A 27851-nucleotide genomic window follows, 5' to 3' on the forward strand; every position below is an offset into this window, starting at 1 on the left:
AAAACGTTGAAAACCAGAGGCTTAAATTTTGTATTACATGCCACAATATAAAAAATGTCTTGGGAAAACACAATATAGTCAGTGTGTGCTTGGTAACTCATACTGTATGACCTAAATGATTAGCACATAACAAAAGCATATTATCTATATTTTCTAAAAATAACAGTGAATACTAATCATCTCTAACAAACACAGAACTGGTTTTTATTTTCTGAGTCTTTTAATTCACAAGAATATAAAATCTTTACCTGAACCTCACAATCATGAAGTGTTGATTTGTGGGCAGCGTTTAGTATGGAACACAATTCATTCAGGCTCAAAGAAACTTAGAGAATATTTCTAATTAAAGAAGAGAATTTCAACAATAAGGAGATTTGGGTTTAGGTTTATCAGATTGCAATGTAATCATGAATTTCTTTACCTATGATAAAAGGAAAATTTCTAAGACAGCACTTTGATAATGATGGCTGGTAGTTTATAAATATTATTAACTTGAGAATGGTCATAAAAAGCAAGTATAAAACTTCAATATTGCAGATTTCAAGCATTCCTTTTAACAGATTTTTAAGTGCTGAAATTTCCTAGAGGTATGATCACCTGAAAATGTCTCTCTATAAAGGAAATTATAACAAGTTTAATTTGAGACATCAAAAAACATTTAAAATGACACCACAAAATGTATCTGTAGTTTAAAGGTCAAATTTATTAGGAGATTGAGGTGTAATATACACGGACTATAAATACTGAACAGCTGACTTTATTCACAGACAAGCAGAGATATAATCCGTGCCAACCTATTTTGTGGATACTCTTGTTCTTTTGTTCCAAGAAAAGTTTGCGCCGTAAGACTTGGACTTGGGTTTCGGAACTCTTCTCTCTTCAACATCATAGCTCCATCCTAGAAAACAAAAACAAAAATAAACACACAAGAACAGAATTAAAGAGGATACCTGAAGAACACGGCGAGCAGAGGCTAACTTTCATAAATTTAATGTTCATTTATCACGAGTATGTGTCAACACATTTGAAATATAAATACTTAGTAATGCGTTCCCTTGTAATCCTGTGTGACGAGAGGGTCTAAAGTATTGCCTGAAGATGATTTACCGTATCTTAAAGGTGTAAGCCATGATTTAATTTCTCCTTGCTGAATATTACTTGTTCAAATATCCATTAGTTATGTATTATGTAAAAATTTCCATTCCTCTTTGTGGTTTAATATGTGATTTCTTTAGCTGTAATGAGCAATACTGAACAATATAACCCATCTCACTGCTTTCTAAGAGCTGGTGCCTTTATAAAAGTTTGGAGCTCACTTGAAGTGATACCGAGAAACATGTACAGAACTACCTATATAAATCAGAGTTAGAGGAGACCATAAGAGATTACTTGGTTGAGCTCCCTGGAGTTTGACAGGCAGATTAAACTCAAAAAGTTTTTCAACATTTGTTTCAAGGGCTGTCTACATTAGAATCCCACTGAAGTATCTGATAACAGTGCAAATTCTTGGGCCTGACCAGAGATCCACTGGATCAGAATCTCTTGTGGGGACCTGGGAATCTGTACTTAATTGATCCCAGGAGATTTTTATGCATAGAAATTTGAGTACCACTGGTCTAAACTGTCTATTCCCTTCTGAGAGTTTATACCTTCTCTCCAAAGCCCTTCTCAGTGTTTTACAATTTTGAAAACTGGATTTATATATGTCTATACCTTCTGCTTTAAGTATAGTTCAGTTCTTCTAAGACATGGAGAAAAACCAAATAAACACACGCCTCCTTGAAAATATAATCCTCATACTTTTATCCCCTAGTCCAAGCAACCTATCTATATAACTCACTTTTCTTCATTAGATCCATTTTCCATCTCTGTAATTTGTCATTCTTCTCTTCTAGAACTTTCTTCAAATAACTCATCTTGAAACATTTGGTTCATGGCTGAATCATGCAGTCATATATAAAATGTCCAAACTGAATACTGTCTGTGGTCTAATTAAGTAAGCTTCTTGATCTTGTGAGTTGTTATGAATTCTAGTGCCTCTAGGTGAGTATAGTATTTGCTACCACAAAGCTTACATTTCAACAAGCCTTTTAGAATTCAATTTTGCCGTAAAAGTGAAGCCTATGAAACTCAAATCATCAAAGTATACTGCTAGTATGCCTATTTCAGTGCCCAAAAAGGAGAAACAATTAATAACTCCACTGCTAGAACACTATCTTCAAAGAAAGCCCATTTGCTATAAGGAAATGGAGGAGGAATGCAAATGAAACAAATGGTTTAAAATATATCTTACTTTCACAGAACCCCAAATACTGGTATATTAACAAGTGGTTGTTTGAATTTCAAAAAATTTACTAAAGAGCATAAGAATAGTACCTACTTTATAGGTTGTCATGAGGTTTAAACAAGCTAATTCATGTGAAGTCCTGGCATTTACTAACTTCTATGAGAAAGGTATTTTTCTAAAACCTTTATATGAATTAATATTAGTTCTTTTATATAACTGAGGAAACTGAGGCACAGAGTGGTTAGGTAACTAGCACAAGGTCACTCAGCTAGGAAAGGGCAGAAGCAGGATTGGAACACAGTCTGATTCTGGAGCCTGTGCCTTATCTATACTCTATTGGTTCTTGTGGTTTATAGTAAAAACTTGATAGACGTAAAGCTATTATTTCTCCCTCAAGTTTGATTTGCAACTTCCTAGCAACTTATCTTCTATATGAAGTATTAATGTGAATAAAATCTGTCATATTGGAACCCATTAATTTTGAACTTATGATGCTTTGAATCTAGTTAGGCATAATTTGGCCTAGTTATTAACTATAGAAAGGGGTTTTGGTAAGCAAATTAATACTGTGAACGAAGCATAATTTTAACATTACAAACTTCTCAAGCATTTCCTACATTAATCAGCAAGTGGTGCTGATAATTATAAAATACTCAATTCAGTAAAGCAGGTATAACAATAATATTTACTGAGCATTTGTTATACATTTAACAAATATTATCAGTTGCCTTCTCTGTGTCAGGAACTGTTTAGACACCAGAGGTAAAGCAGTAAACAAAACATTTCCAAACTTCTTCAAGTCAGTAGGGGAGGAGAAGTTAATAAGTAAATGCACAGTATATTACGTGCTAATATAGCAAAACGTACAATTAAAAATATATATTATATACTAATGAGTACTAAAGAGAAAACATTTTAGAGAGGGCAGATAGGGGCACCTTCCGTCCCTGAGAAGATCACATTTGAGCAAAGACATAAAGGACATCAGAGAGTTAGTCATGTGGATGTCTGGAAAGAGAGCTTGAAGGCAAAAAGAACACAAGTACAAAGGCCTCCATTCAGGAATGCGCCTGGTATTCTGTGTTCTAGGTCCTGCACTGAGTTTTAAAATTGAGTTCATAGGTTGCCGGGCTTATGAGGTAGGCATTATAAATACCCTGATTTTATATCTAATTATGAGGAAAAATAGAGAACATAAACAAGCAGCCTAAAGCCACATGGCTAATAAGTGGCAAAGCCTGGATTTTAATTCAGGTTAAGTCTATGCACCCAACCACCTCATAATAAAATGGCATTTCCCTGTAACTGCAATTTTTATCTGTTTCACCCATCTCCTTTCAACCTGTGTGATTTCCTAACTTTTTTTCCCTATTTTTGTAAATGAGTTGAAAAGACTGTTTTAAGAATCCCTGGAAAGTAAGGCTATGTCCTCCATATGTCCCCCCATAGTTGTGAAGAAAGGAAATAGTTTCTAGTGTGGATTCTATGTCTGGTTATTGTAATGATTACTGGTAAGTTACCCAGGACTCTGTGATCTTTTCTTGCCAAATGATGGGTGAGACGACTTACGTTCCCTCCCCCTCTGCCTCCCTACACACACTCTCCAGCCCAATAAAGACACTAAGAGGAACTGAAGAAGAAATGAGAAAGCACTTAGAAATATTTAGTAATTGGTACTATACACACACACACACACATACTTGATAATCACTCTCATTTACAGTTAATCCTTCAACCACGAGGGAGAAAAAGAATTTTTTTTTTACTGCATCAGAATGCAGACATAGCTCTATTATCTGTTCTGTCCATGGAGTCTGAAAACGCTGTCAGGGTCACTGCAATGTGAGAAGACTGGGGTTTTGTACACATAAAAGAACAACTGGTTTGGGTTTTCTCCTGGTAACTAAGGAGTGAGCTGACTCTTGGGAACTGTGAGCCAGATTATAGTTGCTGTTGATAGTGATAACAACAATAAATAGAAGTATCATTATAGGGATTGGAATGCGGATGGGCAAAGCACCCTGTGAAACAAACAGAAACACCCATGGAAGAAACCTGCGTTTGCTAACGGCATCCGTCTCTATGCTATTACTTTCCACTTTATCACAGCCATCAGTGATTTTTCTGCGGAAAACTCTGTTCCCAAAGCGACATAAGCAACTGTGTTTCTCTGATTGATTAAGTAAAAGCAAAGAAGGGTATGAGGAAGTCTAATGACAATTCACAGTAGAGACTGAAACTCAAGTCAGAGTCTACGTAAAATCTCCCTTTGGATTTTTCAGCAGTTTTCTACTATGTAGGACTGATGTTACGATGAAAATTTGCCCTTTTCTGGAACCCTGTTAAGAATCTGACCACATTTCCAAGCATCCCTCTACAAAGTGTTTACCTTACAGTGCCTGGATGAACAAATTCACTGGTCCCACTAAAAACTTCATACCACAACCTTTCCCAAATTATTTTTGTAATATTGTAGCAACATAAAGGCTACTGGGGCAAGCTGTAGCTTAAACTAAAAAGACAAGATAACTACAAGAGTAAAAGCACTTGAAAGGACATTGAACATTTGTACTTAATGAGTATGTTACATGAATTGTACTCATCTTTTCTACTTCCTATTTGAAACTTGTTCTTAGAAGGATAGAAGATAATATAACCTGTGGGAAATAAAACATAGACCTTTAAGAATGGAATCTTATTTGTGAAATGTTTAAATTTCCACAGGAATTGCTTTTTCAACCTGAAAATTTTTTTAAAGAAAAAACTCAAACTTGATTTTTTGAATGAGATTATGAAAGTGAAAATGCTTGCACTCTCTGAAGAATGTCTTGTATAAAATCAAGGTGTAGTCTATGACAGTGGTTTCATGTGTTGTTCTGTTGTTCTGGTTGTTCTGAAAACCAGCCCTTGCTCCTCCCAGCTGTGCAACCAAAGAAGATCAAAGCAACTGAGTCTAAGGCAGCTGCCCAGGGATGGGGTAAAGCTCCTAGGGCTGCCGTCACTTCCCACTGAGGAGAGCAGCCATATGGCATGGATTAACCACAAATCCAACCAACAGCACCCAAATGATGAGAAGCTGACTCCCTTTGCCGTTTCACACACTGGAATGCTTTCACAAAGATATTTTGAACCTTAAGCCCTAGTATCAGAGAAATACCTCTGGCAAATGCTCCAATAAACTTTAAATGTGATCTGTGATATCCCATGCTCAATTTCTTTTTCAGAAATATGCCCATTTATTTTGTTGACCTCCAGATTGTGGCTGGGATATTCTACGTCCTATGATATGAATGTTTGGTGTAACCTTTTCAAATACTACCAAAAAAACAAAAACAGAAAAGCCTCTGAACAAAACGAGACCCCAATAATTTATGAATTCCATGTATGAGACAAAAGAAAACCCCATTCATTTAAATTTACAGAACCATTTTATTTATGGTTCAGTAATGCAGAAATACAGAGAAACATTCATCAGTGTTTTTACTGCTTGTGAAATATGTTACCTCTAGTAACCTTGGTTCAAGTCCTCTTAAAGGTCTTTCTCCTCCAATAACCTAATCGCAAACTCTGATATGTGGAAGTGAACGGTTTAATGATTTTTCCTACTGTCCATTTGTGTACAAAGTAAGAACGATCACATAATTTGGCACAAACTGACATATCTGGCAGTCACTGCTAACAGAGGCATGGGATCAGAACAGCAAAGACTTTGAGAGGTATGTTGATACTTAGAAAGTTTCAAGATTCCCCACCAGGCCATGGACCTATACTATGCGCCTAGGTAAAAGCAAAGCATAAACTTAAAATATAATTTAAGGAAGGAAGGGGAGAAGGAAGAAAAGTAGCTTTACAGGCACTCAAAAGTACCTTCGGACTTCCCTGGTGGTCCAGTGGTTAAGCCTCTGTGCTTCCACTGCAGGGAGCGCCGGTTTGATCCCTAATCAGGGAAACAAATAAGATCCTGCATGCCGCGTGATATGGCCAAAAAAAAAAAAAAAAAGTACCTCTATTTGAAATTCTCACGTATCTAATATTTTGGGGGAGAGGAAGAGGTTCAGAATAACTTAAAAATATCTTAGATCTTCTTTTAGAAAATATTATAGAGGAGAAATGTATTTTGGATACACTGGCAAAGCAACTTTCCATGAAAATTATATAAGATGGATTAGCAACACCCTACACCTGCCACAGCTGCAAAGACCAAAAAAAAAAAAACCTTTGATATGATAGTTAATGCTCCCTTAAATTTTATCTGTTCAAATAATATATTTGCTATACAGTATTATTATTTTGGAGCCACATTATTCAGAATTTGCCACAAAACAAACTGGTTTGTGTTCCAAAAGTACATTTGAAAATCAGTCATTAGAAATTTACAACACATTTTTCTAGAGAACGAAACTATACAACAAAGGTAGATTTTCAAAAATCACTCAGGGGCTTCCCTGGTGGCACAGTGGTTGAGAGTCCGCCTGCCGATGCAGGGGACGGGTTTGTGCCCTGGTCCGGGAAGATCCCACATGCTGCGGAGCGGCTGGGGCCCGTGAGCCATGGCCGCTGAGCCTGCGCGTCCGGAGCCTGTGCTCCGCAGCGGGAGAGGCCACAACAGTGAGAGGCCCGTGTACTGCAAAAAAAAAAAGAAAATCACTCAGATTTTGACATAATTGGTCTGGGTGTGGTCTGTGTGTAGGGATCTCCAGAATCCTATAGATTTCCAGAATCCTGTATAACCCAAAATATACTAGAACCTCACTAAACCCCCATGTATAACACTGTCTCTATGAGAAAAATTATTTCAGACTTCCAACAGGAAATCTAAGGAATTCACATCTGTCTGTCTGTCTCCTTAGCAGCCAAACTGAACATTTCCCTAGCCACAAGACAGTCAGTAGTACTGGGACTGGGGATTGGGAAGAAAGAATTATGTAGAAAAAACATTTGGTGCTTCAGTAGAGACGATGCAGTGTTTATAGAACAACAGATCATAGCTGTTAATCTTCCTTGAGTTACTTTGCAATTCCAAACGTTGTATGTACAAATAATCTTCATTATTCGCAGATTCTGTATTTTCAAATTCGCCTACTCACTACAATTCATTTGTCAACCCAAAATGCATACTTGTGATGCTTCCATGGTCATTCATGACATGCACAGAGCAATGAAAATTTTGAGTCATCCAACACACATGCTCCAGCTGAGATCAAACGAGGTAATGCTCTGCCTTCTTGTTTCAGCTCTCACACTGTAAACAAGTATCCTTTTTGTAGTCTACTCACTGCCACGTTTTTTGCATTTTTGTGCTTCTTGTTGGTAATTTCACTGTTTAAAATGACCCCCAAGGGTAGTGGTTTAGTGCTGTTTAGTGTTTCTAAGTGCAAGAAGGCTGTGATGTGCCAACTTGTGTTAGATACGCGTCATTCAGGCATAAGGTATAATGCTGTTGGCCATAAGTTCAATGTTCATGAATCAACAAAATACATTAAATAAGGTACTTTTAAACAGAAACACACATAAAAACAAGATGGTGTATTGACTGGCTGACAAAATTTTGTGATCAGAGTCTCACAGGAATCATTTTCCCTAGGAGCAATATTTCAGTATTCACTAATTTAGTGTTTGTGGTGACTTTATAAAACATAACTACCAGGCTTCCCTGGTGGCACAGTGGTTGAGAGTCCACCTGCCGATGCAGGGGACGTGGGTTCGTGCCCCGGTCCGGGAAGATCCCACATGCCGCGGAGCGGCTGGGCCCGTGAGCCATGGCCGCTGAGCCTGTGCGTCTGGAGCCTGTGCTCCTCAACGGGAGAGGCCACAACAGTGAGGGGCCCGCGTACCGCAAAAAACAAACAAACAAAACAGAAAAAAACATAACTACCATGAATAATGAGAATCAACTGTACTTAATGGATATATAAATTCTGTCCTGCCTGGTGACTCCCTAGGCCTTGGAAAAACCAGTTTTGATTCTATTTGCAATTCATCTCATTCTTTCACTCTATATAAATCTGTGCTGTACTGACTTTTCCTTTGAATTGGTTATAACGCCTGCCTGGCTCCCTTATTTCATGAGTAAAATAAATTCTTCAACACATGTTTACTTATATCTATATTAAATCATAATCTCATCTTTTTTAGGATATTCTTTTAACAACTTTGGAGGTACTACTGAGATGCCCAATAGGTTCACCAACCAAAACCAAGTAAACTTCTTCACCAGAAGTTGTGTACCTTACTTTAAGCTCAGGCATATCTTTTCTTGGCTTCTGAAAGTAAGAGAACTTTGCTGATTCTCGTTTTTCAAATTTCAATGTTGTTCTCTACTAATCTGGGGAACTGATTTAAAGGTCTGATCATCTAATGATTCGCTTAAAATGGATTAATGGGGACTTCCCTGGTGGCGCAGTGGTTAAGAATCCGCCTGCCAATGCAGGGGACACGGGTTCGATCCCTGGTCTAGGAAGATCCCACATGCCGTGGAGCAACTAAGCCCGTGCACCGCAACTACTGAGCCTTTGTGCTGCAACTACTGAAGCCCACGTGCCTAGAGCCCATGCTCTGCTACAAGAGAAGCCACCACAATGAGAAGCCCACGCACCACAACGAAGAGTAGCCCCCGCTCACTGCAACTAGAGAAAGCCCACACACAGCAACAAAGACCCAACACAGCCAAAAATAAATTTTAAAAAATTATAATAACATTTTTTTAAATCAATTAAAAAAACCCAAAATGGAATAATGCCTTTAGAAATCCATTCTCAGATGAGAAAAGACAGAAAATCTGGTTTGTTAGTCCTTCCTATTTGAGGTCAAATAAATGAAGAAGTTGTAATCACTGAGTAGAGAACAGCTCTTTAGTGTGGACCAGTGAATATTAAAATTCTATGTTTACTATTAACCCATGGCTGAAATTTCAGAATTGAAATTATAAGTTCTTTGTGTGACTATGTGTCTGTGTACATAACCTATTAATTCAGAAATGCCTTTACTTCTCATTATCTGTGTGGCTAGTGTTTTTCTACCTCCAGATGGAATTAATGAATTAGATTATAAAATATCTTTAAGGGGCTCTGTTCTGACTGGGTATAGAGAAAATACATGCTTGTATAAGTGGAATATTCCTAAAATGAGGAAACTGAATTTCTAATACCTTGAATGTGCTAGGTTTAAAAAGTATTCTTATAGGACCTAACAAACATTAAAGAATTCAAATTCAGGTAATATAGGTAAATTTTGGCAAATGGCAAATTTAATTTTTGTTCAATAAAAACAGCTATGTTTTCTCTAATATATCAGTGTTAAATATAACACAAGCATAGATTTTTATTCTACCTGAATACAGTCTTTCTAAACTTATACAAGTTTTCTGATCAAATAAGCTAACGTTACTTCTTTTCAATGTTTTACAATCCTGCAAAATGTAAATTTGTGTTTATCTACAATGATTAGTTATTCTAACAATTTTATTTCAATTACATTTTGCAATATGTCATCTTTAAAATTAATTTCCAGGATCTTTTGGTAACCCAAAACCTTAAATGATATTAATGAATATTTATTAGATACCTAGATAATTTCTGCAATAAAATACTGAACAATTGATTACTAAGCAAAAATTTAAATTTATGTACTTTTGCTTCTTTTATATGCTACAGGGAGGCTGTATCTTTGGTTTGTTAATGGACACGTTCATTTTTGCCACTTGGATAAGTTGGACTGTAAGGAATGCACACGAAGATGGCTTACTAGGAGGACGCGGAATTTGCGTCTCCTCACAACCACGGTCACCTAAGGGGACGGGAGGAACCCCCAGCGACTGGGTAGGATGTTGGGAGTGAAGGGGGAGGAGAAGTGGAGGGGGGATGGGACTGGCACCCCTGAGGGGTGGCTTTGGGAGGGGAAGGGATCCCAGCCTGAAGGGGGAAATTGGTGAACTGTTAGGAGGGCAGAGGATCAAAAGGAAGCGTGGCCAGGTTTCCCCTGCCCACCTGGATCCCCAGGAACCTGTTGAGATCCTGGGCCAAATTCTCTGCCCACCCAGGCCCCCTCCAGCTGCCTGGGTCCTGAGGGAATGGGAGGGAGGTAAGGGGGTGCAAAAGTAAAGGCCAGACCTCTGGGACCAGCACCCCTGAGTGATGGCTGGGGGAGAGAAGGAGTTCCTACACCCAGTGAGACCCACCCACAGTTAGAGGTCCAGTGGCGACAGGGGAGACCCTGGGGGAGATGGTGGGGGAGGGGTGCGAAGTAATGGAAGGGAATACAGCCAGGGCTTTCCCTGGCCACTTAGGCATCAGGAAGTCTGTTGGGCTCCTGGGCCTAATCCTCTGCCCTCAGAGCCTCCCTCCTGCTGTGCAGAGCCCAAGCCCACCCCTACACCCCCACCCAGGGCCCTACCTCTACACTCGGAGAACCCTTCCAACGCGCTGGGCATAAACCCCACCCACTCACCCTCACCCAGGGCCTTACCTCCTAATTCCAGAACTCCACACTCCAGAGGCCCACCCTTTCCACTTACTGCCTCTCCCCTTCCCAGCAGGTCCTAAGCAGAGGCCCTGCCCCACGCTTAAAAATCGCCCCACCTAGGCCATGCCCCCAGGGCCTCTCCCAGCTATGTGGGTATTAGAGCCTAGGCCCTGCCCCACCCTAAACCCTGCCCCTGCCTAAGTTCCACCCCCTGCCTAAGCTCCGCCCTCACAGCCAAGGATTTTTCTTTTCTTTTTTCTCATTTAGATTGGAGGTCTGTTATACCTTGTTGATTCATTGTTGTTCATTCTTATATATATTTTTTCCTAATCTTTTATTTTTCTAATTTTATTTTATTCTTTATACTTTATTAATGATCTCTCCTTTTGGCTTGTTCCCCACGGCCCCCCCCCCCCCCCCTTTTTTTTTTTTTTTTTTTTTTTTTTTTGTGTTTTTTTTTTTTTTTGCTGGTTTTTCGCTTTTTTGTTGTTTTCTTTTTTTCTGCTGTGGTTTTATTTTACCTTGTGGCAGTTGTTTCAATTATAGTTTTATTTTTCCTAATATATTTTTTACCTTTCTAATTTTATTTTCTATTTTATTCTTTGATATTGTACTGCTCCTTGTTTCCTTCCCTCCCTCCCTCCCTCCCTCCCTCCTTCCCTCCTTCCTTCCTTCCTGTTTCCTTTATTTTGCCATGAAGCTTGCGGGATCTTGGTTCCCAGGCTGGACGTAGGGCTTGAGCGCCTTTGGTGGGATCTCTGAGTCGAAACCACTGGACTAACAGAGAACCTCAGACCCCAGGGAATATCAGTCAGAGTGAGGCCTCCTGGGGGTCCTCATCTCAGCACTAAGAGCCAGCTCTATCTAACTAACTGCCTGCAAACTCCAGTGCTGGATGTCTCAGGCCAAACAACCAGTAAGAGAAGAATACAGCACCACAAATCAAAACAAACAAACAAAATGAAATGACAAAAAAATATGTTACAGACGAATGAGCAAGGTAAAAACCTCCAAGACCAAATAATAATAATAAGATGAAACAGGCAACCTACTTGAAAAAGAATTCAGATTAATGACAGTAAAGATGATCCAAAATCTCAGAAACAGAATGGAGAAAATAAAAGAAACATTTAACAAGGATCTAAAAGAGCTAAAGAGCAAACAAACAGTGATGAACAACACAATTACAGAAATTAAGAATACTCTAGAAGGAATCAATAACAGAATAAGTGAGTCAGAAGAATGGATAAGTGAGCTGATAGATAAAATGGTGGAAATAACTGCCAGGGAGCAGATTAAGAAAAAACAATGAAAATAATTGAACACAATCTCAGAGACCTCTGAGACAGCCATAAACGGTACCAACATTTAAATTGCAGAGTTCCCAGAAGAAGAAGAAGAGAAAAAGAAAGGGACTGAGAAAATATTTGAAGAGATTATAGTTGAAAACTTCCCTAATATGGGAAAAAGGAAATAGCCAATCAAGTCCAGGAAGCGCAGACAGTCCCATACAGGATAAAACTAACGAGAAACACACCAAGACACATATTAATCAAACTATCACAAATTAAATACAAAGAGAAATATTAAAAGCAGTAGGGGAAAAACAAGAAACGACATACAAGGGAATCCCCATAAGGTTAACAACTGCTTTTTCAGCAGAAACTCTGCAAGCCAGAAGGGAGTCGCAGGACATATTTAAAGTGATGAAAGGGAAAAACCTACAACCAGAATACTCTACGCAGCAAAGGTCTCATTCAGATTCGATGGAGAAATTAAAACCTTTACAGATAAACAAAAGTTAAGAGAATTGAGCACCACCAAACCAGCTCTACAACAAATGCTAAAGGAACTTCTCTATGCAGGAAACACAAGAGAAAGAAAAGACCTACAATAAAAATGCAAAACAATTAAGAAAATGGTAATAGGAACATACATATGGATAATTACCTTAAATGTAAATGGATTAAATGCTCCAACCAAAAGACATAATGGATACAAAACAAGACCCGTATATATGCTGTCTACAAGAGACCCACTTCAGACCTGGAGACACATACAGACTGAAAGTGAGGTGATGGAAAAAGATATTGCATGCACATGGAAATCAAAAGAAAACTGGAGTAGCAATTCTAATATCAGACAAAATAGACTTTAAAATAAAGACTATTAGAAGAGACAAAAAAGGACACTACATAATGATCAAGGGATCGATCCCAAAAGAAGATATAACAAATGTAAATATTTATGCACCTAACATAGGATCACCTCAATACATAAGGCAAATGCTAACAGCCATAAAAGGGGAAAAAGACAGTAACACAATATTAGGGGACGGCAACACCCTGCTTTCACCAATGGACAGATAATCCAAAATGAAAATAAATAAGGAAACACAAGCTTCAAATGACACATTAAACAAGACAGACTTAACTGATATTTATAGGACATTCCATCCAACAACAACAGAATACACTTTCTTCTCAAGTGCTCGTGGAACATTCTCCATGATAGACCATAGCCTGGTGACAAATCAAGCCTTGGTAAATTTAAGAAACTTGAAATCAAGTATCTTTTCTGACTACAACACTATGAGACTCGTTATCAAATACAGGATAAAAACTGAAAAAATACAAACACATGGAGACTAAACAACACACTACTAAATAACCAAGAGATCACTGAGGAAATCAAAAAATACCTAAAAACAAATGACAATGAAAACACGATAACCCCAAACTTATCGGATGCAGCAATGGCAGTTCTAAGAGGAAAGATTATAGCAATACAATCCTACCTCAAGAAACAAGAAACATCTCAAATAAACAACCTAAACTTACACCAAAAGAAATTAGAGAAAGAAGAACAGAAAACCGCCAAAGTTAGCAGAAGGAAATCATAAAGATCAGATCAGAAATAAATGAAAAAGAAATGAAGGAAATGATAGCAAAGATCAATAAAACTAAAAGTTGGTCCTTTGAGAAGATAAACAAAATTGATAAACCATTAGCCAGACTCATCAAGAAAAAAAGGGAAAGACTCAAATCAATAGAATTAGAAATGAAAAAGGAGAAGTAACAACTGACACTGCAGAAGTACAAAAGATCATGAGAGATTACTACCAAGCAACTGTATGCCAATAAAATGGACAACCTGGAAGAAATGGACAAATTCTTAGAAATGTACAACCTGCCAAGACTGAATCGGGAAGAAATAGAAAATATGAACAGACCAATCACAAGCACTGAAATTGAAACTGTGATTAAAAATCTTCCAACAAACAAAAGCCCAGGACCAGATGGCTTCACAGGCGAATTCTATCAAACATTTAGAGAAGAGCTAACACCTATCCTTCTCAAACTCTTCCAAAATATAGCAGAGGGAGGAACACTCCCAAACTCATTCTACGAGGGCACCATCACCCTGATACCAAAACCAGACAAGGATGTCACAAAGAAAGAAAACTACAGGCCAATATCACTGATGAACACAGATGCAAAAATCCTCAAGAAAATACTAGCAAACAGAATCCAACAGCACATTAAAAGGATCATAGACCATGATCAAGTGGGGTTTATTCCAGGAATGCAAGGATTCTTCAATATGTGCAAATCAATGTGATACGCCATATTAACAAATTGAGTATAAAAACCATATGATCATCTCCATGGATGGAGAAAAAGCTTTTGACAAAATTCAACACCCATTTATGATAAAACTCTTCAGAAAGTAGGCATACAGGGAACCTACCTTGACATAATAAAGGTCATATATGATAAACCTACAGCCAACATCATTCTCAATGGTGAAAAACTGAAACCATTCCCACTAAGATCAGGAACAAGACAAGGTTGCCCACTCTCACCGCTATTATTCAACATAGTTTTGGAAGTGTTAGCCACAGCAATCAGAGAAGAAAAAGAAACAAAAAGAATCCAAGTCGGAAAAGAAGTAAAACTGTCACTGTTTGCAGATGATATGATACTATACATAGAGAATCCTAAAGATGCTACCAGAAAACTACTAGAGCTAATCAGTGAATTTCATAAAGTAGCAGGATACAAAATTAATCCACAGAAATCTCTTGCATTCCTATACACTAATGATGAGAAATTAAGGAAACACTCCCATTTACCACTGCAACAAAAAGAATAAAATACCTAGGAATAAACCTACCTAAGGAGACAAAAGACCTGTATGCAGAAAAATATATGGTACTGATGAAAGAAATTAAAGATGATACAGATAGAGAGATATACTATATTCTTGTATTGGGGGAATTAATATTGTGAAAATGACTATACTACCTAAAGCAATCTACAGATTCAGTGCAATCCCTAAACTACCAATGGCATCTTTCACGGAACCAGAACTAAAAATTTTACAATTTGTATGGAAACACAGCCGACCCCGAATAGCCAAAACAATCTTAAGAAAGAAAAACTGAGCAGGAGGAATCGGGCTTCTGGACTTCAGACTATACTATAAAGCTACAGTAATCAAGACAGTATGGTACTGGCACAAAAACAGCAATACAGATCAATGGAACAGGATAGAAAGCCCAGAGACAAACCCACGCACATATGGTCACCTTATCTCTGATAAAGGAGGCAAGAATATACAATGGAGAAAAGACAGCCTCTTCAATAAGTGGTGCTGGGAAAACTGGACAGCTACATGGAGAAGAATTAAATTAGAATACTTGTAACACCATACACAAAAATAAACTCAAAATGGATTAAAGACCTAAATGTAAGGCCAGACACTCTTAAAGGAAAACACAGGCAGAAAACTCCATGACATAAATCACAGCAAGATCCTTCTTCACCCACCTCCTAGAGAAATGGAAATAAAAACAAAAATAAACAACTGGGACCTAATGAAACTTAAAAACTTTTGCACAGCAAAGGAAACCATAAACAAGATGAAAAGACAACCCTCAGAATGGGAGAAAATATTTCAAATGAAGCAACTGACAAAGGATTCATCTCCAAAATATACAAGCAGCTCATGTAGCTCAATATCGACAAAACAAACAACCCAATCCAAAAATGGGCAGAAGACCTAAATAGACATTTTCCCAAAGATATACAGCTTGTAACAAACACATGAAAATATGTTCAACATCACTAATCATTAGAGAAATGCAAATCAAAACTACAATGAGGTATCACCCCACACCAGTCAGAATGGCCATCAAAAAATTTACAAACAGTAAATGCTGGAGAGGGTGTGGGGAAAAGGGAACCCTCTTGCACTGTTGGAGGGAATTTAAATTGATACAGCCACTATGGAGAACAGTACGGAAGTTCTTTAAAAAACTAAAAACAGAACTACCATATGACCCAGCAATCCCACTACTGGGCATATACCCTGAGAATACCATAACTGCAAAAGAGTCATGTACCACAATGTTCACTGCAGCACTATTTACAATACCCAGGATATGGAAGCAACCTAAGTGTCCATCGACATATGCATGGATAAAGAAGATGTAGCACATATATAAATGGAATATTACTCAGCCATAAAAAGAAATGAAATTGAGTTATTTGTAGTGAGGTGGATGGACCTAGAGTCTGTCATACAGAGTGGCATAAGTCAGAAAGAGAAAAATAAATACCATATGCTAACACATATATATGAAATCTTAAAAAAAATATGGTTCTGATGAACCTAGGGGCAGGACAGGAATAGACACAGATGTAGAGAATGGACTTGAGGACACGGGGAAGGGTAAGCTGGGAGAAAATGAGAGAGTGGCATGGACATATATACACTACCAAATGTAAAATAGCTAGTGGGAAGCAGCCGCATAGCACAGGGAGATCAGCTTGGTGCTTTGTGACCACCTAGAGGGGTGGGATCGGGAGGGTGGGAGAGAGATGCAAGAGGGAGGGCATATGGGGATATATGTATGCATATAGCTGATTGACTTTGTTATACAGCAGAAATTAACATATAAAGCAATTATACTCCAATAAAGATGTTAATTTAAAAAAAGAATGCACACAGTTGTAGAAAGTTGTGTTACGTGTATTAATGACCTTTGCTTGTCTACTAAAATGCTGGTGTTTAAGAGTTTTCAACTTATGTCTATTTTCTCTATGAAATCAAAGTAATTTTCGTCAAAAGATAGAATTAATATACAGAAATGAAACTCCACTGGGAGTGATGGTGGCAAAGGGTATAACTTTGTATGCAAGGTTATGAGATGTGTTTTTGTTTACCAAGGGGCAAAGAGAATAGTTAGGTCCTAAAGTAAAATGGCTGTTCCAGAATGAGAAAGAGAATTATGAAGGACAAAACCTGAATGGGTACAGAAAGTTATGTAAGAGTTGGAAACAGTAAATTTTATTTGCCTTAGATTACAGTATGTCTGGAAAATAAGTCTGAAAAGCTATGATATGTGTTAAAATCCTTGCAAGGTCTGCTCCATTTTGATGGGCTTGTTTCATTAGTTTACTGTTTATTGCTTTCACCTACAAAATGAAGGGTTATTCTTTTTGTCTAACTGCCTAGATTGCAAAGATTCTGTGGCTTAACAGAATAACTTTATATGCTTTATTTTGACTTTAAGTACTTGACGACTTATGTAAGAGCTCAGGTTCTTCACAGTTATGCTAACCTCTATGTTTATAAGTTTAATTGTCACTTTGACATGAGCAGTCAAATACTGTTTCTCAGGCACATGTGATTCTATTTCCTAAATGTTCAAATCTATTGAAAATGTTTTATTTTTGCCTCCCAGAAATCAAATCCTAAATGTAAAATATTCAGCGTATCCTTGCATCTAAAACTATCTTTGTGATCTTCCACAGGCCCTCTGGGGAATCTCAAAGATGTGTGCTTCCAACTTTGTAAAAAGAGAAGTGCTAGAAACAATTAGATTTATTTGATATGTTACTATTGATGAGCTACATTGGAAGAGCTGTCAAGTCAGAAGAGATGCTTAACCATCCTGAGGTTAAATCTGTATGGCTAAAATGTTATTAATGGAAGTATTTCACAAATTGTATGCTATATGCTAAGTATAGAGATTTGTCAATACCCTCACTGTCTGTGATAGGTTTTATCTATTTGATCTCTGGTGCTGCTTTGCCTGATATCAGAAAATGGTACAGGTTATCAGTCACAATTTCAGTTAATTTTAAAAACATTAACTTGGTTGCATCTTTACTTCTTTAGTTTAGATCTTTTATCTTCTAGGCCACTATATGTCAACAGGAATCCATACCGCATATCTATGGAGTTTTATTAATATACAGATGTTTAGGACCTACCCTAGACTTATTGGATATTTTTACTTGATATATTTTTTGACATATTCTTACTATATGTTTGGTATAGTCATGGTATATTATGTCTCAGGATTACTTTGTCTTAAGATTTTTTTCTCTGTAAACAGTATGTTCATCTATTTTCATAAATTAGATGAACAGTCACTGTTTTCTTTGAAAACGGGCTTACCTACTTGTGTACAGATATTTTGTCTAACATTTTTTGGAATGCCTTTAAATTGCATTATTCTTGTTATTAACTCCTATCACTTATTTCACTTTTGAAATTTATCTGTAATGTTAACTACATCCATTTTAAGTCTTTAATCATTTATGAAAAGATTGTTAAATTTTACTCTACTGTTTCCCTGAGAGTTCTTGCAAACAGCTACAGGCAGAGAGCTTTATCTTCAACAATGAAAGACTGTCTCAAAGCCCTGTGAAGAATATGTATAGGCTTCCGATGGCATCACTTACACAATTATAAGACCGTATCAGTGGACTCAGTCAAAATTTCCAGAACTCTAGTTAAGAAGCAAATACATTTATGATCCAGTGAAACAAGAATAGTTATACAGGACTGAAAAAAACTGATGAGAGATAATTCTATGGTTTGGGGGAGAATATTTTTGATATTGTTTTAACGTTCTATTTTCTGGACATATAGGAAGTTCTTTCCCTCTCCTCTTGAGGTATCTATAACTCATTACAATTTAACAGAAACAATGGTTATGCAACCAAGGCCTTACCTGGAATGACATATTTGAGAATGATGCTCATTTACTCAGGTATGACCAAACATTTGTAAGGAACTAAAGTTGACTTTATGGAGCCAGTGCTTCCAAAGTCCTTCCATGGCACTAGGGCTTCAAAGTTCCCTAAGGTATTAAGGAACCTTAGGATATTTTGGGGACCCTGAGAAAGGCGGAATTCGCCCAATTTAATAGGTACTGCGGGAGAAATATGGTGGCAAGTTATTGGCTTGGCTTCCTAGTCTTAAAATGGTTTGAAAAACCCAATTTGAGATTCCTTATGAAATTTTCAGCAAAGCAAACATAAGAAAGCTTATGTGGTAAAGAGGAGTAGAATATGCCATTCCAAAATATGCCTCTTTGGCAATAAGGATTATCTTGAGCTGGTTATTTTTAAGAAACAGTAAACACAGGAAATCTCTGAAAACAGAGAAATTGCCCTTTTCTGCGGGACATTTACATTTATAAGGGAAATTTCCATTTGTAAGGTGTCTCCTTCTCTGTAGCAGGAGGAGAAAGGATGACTAAAACTCTAGAAACTTATCAATGGAGAAGGCTTGACCTTAAATCTGCATAACAACCATACCCTTGTTTATGATACTTTGCCTGATAACCTCTCATAACTCACTCCCCACCGAAAGTATCTCTTGTCTTTAATTGAAGACCGTATTTAAGGACTAAGAATTAAATTGACATGAGATAGATGAACAGGAGAAAATCAAACAAAAGTTTCATAACATATATACATGGGAGAGACCCAGCAGAAGTAATTAAAAACTGCCAAAGCCCTCAGCTAAAGACAAAAGAGAACACTGAGGATAGGGAGAGTCAATTCTGTGAGATCACCAGGAAAAAAACAGTAAACAAGGGTGGGATTGTTATGCAGATTTAAGTCATTGCCTTCTCCACTGATAAGAGTTTCCGGAGATAAGGTAATCCCCCTCTTTCAGGTACATCAGGGAGATACCCTTACAAATCGATATTTCCCTTATAAATGTAAATGCTTATTACAAAAGGGTAACTCCTACTTTCCTCCAAGTATGCAGTTTCTTAGAAAATAATCAGCTTATAATAATATGCCAAAGAAACGTATTTTGGGGTGGCAAATTCTGCTCCCCTACAGAGTAAAATAAATCCTTTAACAAGCATTTTATATCTATATGAGAGTCATAATTCTTACTTTTGTTTTGAAAGTCGTCTTTTCTTGTTCGTTTTATTTTTTTGAAAGTTGTTTTTTTAATAATAGATATATGGATGTGAGGTTGAGACCCTCATTACAAGGTTTAAATTAGGCGGAAATCCAGACCTTGCTAATGGTGTCCGCTTCTGGGGTAATTCTACGTTCTGGGCTGCAACTCCAATTATCTCTTTATTTTCCTGAATCCAGGGCCTAACCTGTCTGCTTCCTTAGTTGCTTCCACCTTCTATTACTTCAGAGGTGGGTTTTCCTTCCCAAGAGACCACTACAGCAGTTTCAATGCTTATTCTCTGTCTTCTTATTTCTGAAGGAAACCCTCCTCTATTTTGAGAATTTCAAAGAGTTTTTACAGCTAACAGCAATGAGAAAAACACAGGGGGTAAAATGACATACCAGAGGAAACTCACAAAGTTTCAAATCAGCTCAAATGGGGGTGGGGGGGAGCCATTCTGGTTCCATTAGCATGTAAATGGTAGTAGATGCTAGCTTGCTATGGAAATTTTCCACAGCTTCTACCTCCTCTCTCAAGGATGCTTCCTTCTCCTCCCCCACCCTTTGACTCCAACATGAAACAAGAAAAGACAAAAGCCACATGGGTGAGAAAGGTGGGTCTTTTCTGTACACAAAGAACTAAAGTAAGGTTCATCTACATTTCAGAGGAAACCTCAGATAACCTTTCTTTGTAAAAAGAAAAGAGTTTGAAGAGTTCCTCTGGAATATATGCTGCGTTCAAAGTGGGACCTTTAGGATGAGGAGGATGAGGCTCTGGAGTTAAAACCCAAAGACATAGGGGCATTTGTAATTTACTTTGTGTATGTTGGGGGAGGGAGAAGTAAGAGGTGGGAAGCAGGGGGAAAAAGAAGCCATGGGAAAGCATTCAGTCTTTTCTTCCATCCCAATCCCCAGTTCACAGAACCAGCCTTCCACAGGAAATGAGGAATGGTGAGAAGGGAGACCTAGGCAAAAAAGAGGAGCAGAGAGGTAGTTGCTGGAATTATCAATAGCAGGAAGAAGAAAACTTTTAGTCTTAGAGATGAGGGCATTCTTAGGTAACAAGATGGACTTACACAATGCCTTATTTGATTAAAAAATTGAAAATAGGTGATTAACATGGGTTTTATGATATAATATAGGTCTCTTTTAGCTATTTTATTTCGCTATTATATGTAATGTAAGAGTTTACACTTATCCTTGATTGATATTGGGTAAGAGTGTCTGAAGAACAGAACTGCATTTCTTTTTTAAAAATTTTTATTTTTTGGTCAAGCAGTGCAACTTGTGGGATCTTAGTTCCCCAACCAGGGATTGAACCCAGGCCCTCGGCAGTGAAAGTGCTGAGTCCTAACCACTGGACTGCCAGGGAATTCCCCACATTTCTTAAGTAATAAAATGTGAACTTTTAAAAATTGGGTAAGTTTTCCTGTTTTTTTTTTTATATTCACCTAGAATATGTGTATAATGAATGTCTTGTATAGCCTGAAGTATTCTAGATTAGTGCTGTGTCCAAAAGAAACAGAATGTGAACCATACATGATTTTAGATTATCTAGGAGCAACATTTAAAAAAATCACTAAAAAGAAACAGGTAAGCCTTTAATCATTTTATTTTCCCTAGCCCAATACATATGTGAAATATTATCATTTTAATACGTAATCAATATAAGAATTAGATATTTAATGCTTTTTTACACTAAGTCGCTGAAATCCAATGTATATTTTACACTTAACAGCACACCTCAGTTCCAACTAAACACATTTCAAGTGCTACACAGCTACGTGTGCCTACCATACTGGACAGTGAACATCTAGATGACTGATTTTTTAAGATCTACCAGCAGCATAGTATCATAGAAGAAACACTGGACTTGGAACCTAGAAACTTGGGCCCTATCAGCTGGGAGCTATATGATGGATACTGGTCTTGTTTTATTAACTTCTCGAGGTCTCAGTATCCTTTAAAAAGAAAAGTTCAGAACAAATAGCATACAGCTTGGAAATAACTCTAAAGTTATGAAATAATCATCTTAAGTACACTGGAATGTACTTTAGGGTACTAACTCTTAAACTAAGGATAAGCTTCAAATTAACTTCACAGAAAAACGTTTATTGGTTGCATTTTACAAACACACTAAAATATAAGAAATTGCTAATCATTCTACTATAATTTTGTTTCTTCAGGTTTCTACTTAGAGGGAATTAACAGTTCTTCTAAAAGATACAATAAGTAGCCAGATTAATGTAAAGTGATTTAAGGAAAAGTTTAAAACATGATCTGGAGAATAATTTATAACATCACTAAATATACTGTTGAATTTACCAGTTTTTACTGAGCATATTAAAAGATGAAGATGAATGAGACTGGGTGTTTTCCCTGGTAGGTGCTTATAATTCAGTATGCAGGGTAAAGTATTACAGTTTGAGTAAGAGGACTATGCCTTACTAACTAATGATCCCCAGAACCTAGCCACCACTGCTGGCATATGACAGGGTACTCAACATATGTATGACTGAATGCAATACAAAAGAAGTAAAATACACTACCATACTATAAGAGCTGTAAGAAAGGAACAAATCATTGTGGAATTTAAAAGGAAGAGAGGGCACATCTATTTGGAGGTGGGAGATGAAGGTGGGAAAGGGAAATAAGAAAAGGGATCAGGAAGGAGATAACATTTAAAATGTATTTTGAAGACTAGGTTGGAGCTCACAGGCAGGAAAAAAGAAGAGAAAGGGAACAGAATGAGGAAGAGGTTATAGAAGGAAGAAATTAAAGCAGGCTTGGGGATAAGGGCACAAGAAGAGCTGAGGCATAGTAAGATAAAGTTAGGTTAGTACTTGAGTGTTAATTCAAGTTCTTCACAATATAAGCACTAACTTATCAGTTGAGAAAAGTGTATCTATTAAGCACAGGCCTTTTGAAGTGTCTGAATAAAGAATATTTTGGATTTATAAAAATGTCAGAGAAGAAAGGGTCTCAGTATTGAGGGAATACATATAATTGTTTACATGAGGGGTCAGGCAATATTTTCTGTAAGTGGCCAAGTAGAAAATATTTTTAGACTTTGGGAGCCATAAGTTCTCTATTACAACTATATAATTCTACTATTATAGCTGAAAAGAGGTCATAGACACTACATGAATGAACAGACCTGTGTTCAAATAAAACTTACCCCCTTATAAGTATGTGGCCTTGTTAATGTTATAGTATCTCTAAACCCTCAACTTCCTTGAACTGTAAAATGAGAATAACTGTTCTTGCTTCATAGCGTTGTAGTGAGAATTTAAATTAGAATGAAAAGCACTTAGCATAGTGACTAGCTCATGACTTGGTGTTTATGAATGTTAGCTTTATGTTATGATGATACCCATTAACTGAGTCTGATATATAGGCATTAAAAATGTTTTCTAGGAAGCAACGGAATCTGTAAATCTTGTTCTTCATTGTACTAATTCTCTACAGTACAGTCTTTTGTGTCAAGGGAAATGATGGTCATGACTTTTTTAGAAAACCATTTAAAAGTAAGGGAAATTAGAAAACGAAGGAGGAGATGAAAGGTAGATTGTTTATTTTCAGAACAGTTCCCTTAGTGTACAAATTATCTTTTTTGTGTGTGGTAGTTTTACCCTAACCTATTTCTAGACACTATTGAAAGGCAAACTAATGCTCATAACTGGATTGCCAGATTTTACTATCAACACAGAATTATCTATATCAACAAAAACAAATGTTTCCTTCTAGAGCATATGATGAATAAGGCACTGGGTTAGACAGTAAAGAAATAAAGATATATATGAGCTGGTTCAGAGGCTTGACATCCTTAAGTCTACAGTTTTTTATCATTACTCAATCCAACTTATTTTAAAGATGAAGAAACATGTTTATCAATGGCTATAGTGAAACATGACTTGCTCAAGCTCTCCTGTGGGGCAATTACAGAATAAGAATCCTAGTTTCTAGCCTCTTAATCCAAGTCTTTCATGTTAGTGCTTCTGAACCATTTCTTTTTATTGCCTTAACCTACCAGAACACTGGTTCACGTAACCTTCAACAGCACTAGCTTACAACAAAATGATGTTTGGTGTGGAGGGGAAGCGGGCATCCGTTTGTATGCCCCCCACCACTATGCACCTACTCAAGAGAGCAAAATCAGAATAGAGGGCATGCTGGGCAATTTGGGAAGATCCTCCACCCCATGATTCTGTACCATTTCAATGGTGTTTGTTTAGACTTGCTGCCACGATAGCTGCAGAAACAGGACTTATCTATTTAAAGACATATAATGTTAAATAAATGAGGAATGAGGAATAATCATTGAGGACTTCCCCAGGAAATGAAAGTGGCTTCAAATTCTTGAGTAGAGGAAAATATTTTAGAAAGTCAATAATTTCACCACATAGCAAGTGTCCATTATATAGGTTTTGTGTTATGTTGCTTTGTTTCCAGTATGTACCTAACTCTTGCTACACTGTAGGTTAGAATTCCTGATCCACTGTTTTTCTGTTTTTGTTTTTTTTATTTTATCTTGGCCATGCCACATGGCTTGCGGGATCTCAGTTCTCCAACCAGAGACTGAACCCGAGCCACAGCAGTGAAAGTGCCAAATCCTAACCAGTCAACCACCAGGGAACTCGCGTGATCCACTGGTAACTTACAGTTTTATAAGGTAATATCCTCTAAACTTTTTCAAGTTTTACTGTCTATTGACTTTGATAATGTTCCTCAATTTTCATTCTGGTGTTGGGGGTAGAAATCAGAAAGGAAAGGCACTTGATTTTAACAGCAGCAAGTGGTTAGTTCACACCTGCAAATCACATGGCAACTATAGTCAGGCAGTCCTTGTGCCCACTCAGAGACTAGTCAGCAATAAGAGTTTAATTAGATTTCCTGTCATTAAACTCACAGTACGGACATTTTTGAAGTGTCAGGCATGAAATACGGTAGGCTGCAAAGATGAAAAACATTAATAGAACTGTTGCTGATAAGCTATATTACAGTTTAATTTTAAAAAGAGCAATGTAAATGTTAAATCATAATAATATTTTAAAGACTATAACCACTTTGAGAACAAATATGTAATTCAGAAATTTGGAAATTGCCAAGAAAGTATTAATAAGGAATTATACTTAAATCTTTTTTTTTAATTTCAAAAGTCTACTACTAATAAAATAAACTGATACACTATTACATACTTACTTAACTATGTTCTAAGCACTTTAATTAACCCATTCAATCCTCACAACAATTTCCATTGTACTTCCATTTCCTCCTGTACAGAGTCAAACAGCGATCCGACATGGATTCAAACCCAGGCAGTGTGGCTTTAGACTCTTATTCATAAGGTATATAATATGAACTTAGGATGAAAAGAAAATATTTCAGATAATAATAACCTTTACAGTGCTTTCACGTTTATATCAAATGTTAGATAATGCTAATAATCTTTTACACTTATATATTGCCTTATAGTAATATACTTAAATGGACAGTATGTCATTCAAATAGATAGCTAAATTAGATACAAATTCAATTTGACCAACTAGGACAACAGAATGCATTAGATACAAATGCACAGTACTGCATTAAAATCCGAGAGAAACAGCAGAAATAACAGATGGAGAGGGAGGTAAGGAACAGGACTAATAGTTACCAAACGTCTATTATGTATCAAGTACTGGATAAGTACACCTTAGGATAAGTACCATTATTTCAACAATGAAGAAACATTAAGTCCATGATGAAATTAATCCAAAATCATGTAGCTTCAAGTGGCATAATAAGGATTAGAATTCAGAATGGTCTGCCTCCAAAGCCTTCTTTCACTACTGTGTTGTATGGCTTAACAGCAGGAAATGAGAAAAAAAGACATTCTGTATTTTTGTTGAAAGCAAGACCAACATAGGCCAGTAGTTTTAGGTGGCTACAGTAGTTTTGAGGTATAATATACTCTGAGGCTGTATTAATATAATTGTAGACATGAGATTATGCTTGGTACTAGGCCCAAAATATCAATAAAAGTGGCAAATGTAGACATTTAGGCTTACATGAAATTTTAGAGGAAGTATGATAATGATAACTATTTTCAAATAACTGAAAAGCTATTAGGTAAAGTAACAGACATGAGATTTTGGCTCAAAGTAAGAAAATAATAACCAGATGTCAAAACTGGAATAGGTTGCCTTATGAGATGTTTAATTGGAGTTTAAAAACCTAATGTTAATGATTTTGCAGAGGAATTCATAAGCAAGATAGGAATTAGACAAGTAGTTTTATTCCCTGTCTCTACTTCAAATTTAGAGCAGTTTGACTTGTATGTTACATTGTGCATTTACTTTTAGATTTTTTTTTTGGAGGGTATGTTCTCATGTAAAAAACAAAAAAATCTAAAAACCACTGGATTAGATACATTGAGAGATTTCATTCAACTTAATGCCAGTTAGGGATACAGAATCTGATTAAGGTTAAGAACATAAAATCATATCTTGATTTTATTTGTCAAAACAAAACAAAAACAAACCAAACTTACCATTTTTTTCTGCAAAGGCAATTGCTTCGTCTTTAGTACTGAAAGTCAGAACCATGTTGGACAATGGATCAGCCCTGTAAGAAACAATTTTTTTCCAGGATTTAACATTAACCTCTGGCTGAAAATTACTTATTTTAAATCATTTCTTTAAAACTGTTAAATGTTTGAATATGTTTTTCTGTGTTAAATTTGATTTTTCTAACATGTATTGTCAAATTAAAAATTTTTAAATTGCAGAGATATTCAACAATCTTTAATCTCAAATAAAATCATTTATTAAACTTAAAAAAAAACTAGAGGAGAATGAGACTCCTCTTAGGTTTTTCTTTAAACCTTACAAATTCATCAAAATGAGAAGGAACGTGGCCAAAATGGTAGACTAGGAAGACCCTGAGCTCACCTCTCTCACAGACACACCAAAATTACAACTATTTACACAGCAACTATTGAGAAAAACTGGAATCTAGTGGAAAAGATCTTCTACAACTAAAGATATAAAGAAGGAACCACAATGAGACAGGTGGGAGAGGGAGACCCCTACCCACGGTGGGCTACCCACAAAGAGAAGGATAATTACAATTGCAGAGGCTCTGCCCAAGGAGCAATGGGTCTAAGCCCCACATTGGGCTCCCAAGCCCAGGGATCCTGCACTGGGAAGACGAGCCCCCAGAACATTTGGCTTTAGCCAATGGGCCTTACTTTCAGGAGACCCAGAGGGCTGTGGGAAGTAGAGACTAACTCTTAAACGGTGCACACAAAATCTCACATACTTTGGGACCCAGGGCAGAAGAGTAATTTGAAGGCAGCCTGGGTCAGACTCACCTGCTTATCTTTGAGAGTCTCCAGAAGAGGCAGGAGGCAACTGTAGCCTGGGGACGTAGAAAACTGGCAACAGCCATTTTGGGGAGCTCATTCTACCACGAGGACAGTGGCAAGTGCCATTTTGGAACACTCCCAATAGCTTATTACCACTGGAACCCACAAGGCTGTAGGCACCAATCGTGAGGTGCCTCAGGCCAAGCAATTAACGGGGTGGGAACACAGCTCTACCCACCAGCAGGCAGGCTGCCTTAAGAACTTCTGAGCCCATAGTGGCCCCGGGACACAGCCCTCTCCACCAGAGGGCCCTGCAGCCAGAGACCCCAGGACCGCAGCAGACCCTCAGCCTGCCATAGAGGACCCAGCCTACCCACCAACAGGCAGTACCAGCCCTGGGACCCCATAGGCCCTGGCTCTGTGGACCACCAGGACAACACCAGCTCTGAGACACCATGGATTGTGGATCCCTCACAATCCCTCACCTCCCTCAGCTGTCCCGGTACCACCCAGCAGTGGACAACAGCAGTTCAGC

The 27851-nt window shown here is 37.4% G+C and overlaps 1 protein-coding gene across 1 annotated transcript in view; it reads right to left on the bottom strand.

Moving 5' to 3' along the window:
- Positions 1–681: 681 nt before the first annotated feature.
- Positions 682–27851, bottom strand: part of NDUFS4 (NADH:ubiquinone oxidoreductase subunit S4) — a 124943-nt gene continuing 97773 nt past the window's right edge. The window contains exons 4-5 of the mRNA XM_007457196.1: positions 26501–26574; positions 682–898 (exon numbers count right to left, since the gene is read on the bottom strand). Coding sequence (XP_007457258.1) covers positions 795–898; positions 26501–26574 — 178 coding nt within the window. The 3' untranslated portion in view covers positions 682–794. The remainder of the gene's footprint in view (positions 899–26500; positions 26575–27851) is intronic.

Source organism: Lipotes vexillifer, unplaced genomic scaffold, assembly GCF_000442215.2.
Source record: "Lipotes vexillifer unplaced genomic scaffold, Lipotes_vexillifer_v1.1 scaffold208, whole genome shotgun sequence".
NCBI classification, from domain to species: Eukaryota; Metazoa; Chordata; class Mammalia; order Artiodactyla; family Lipotidae; genus Lipotes; species Lipotes vexillifer.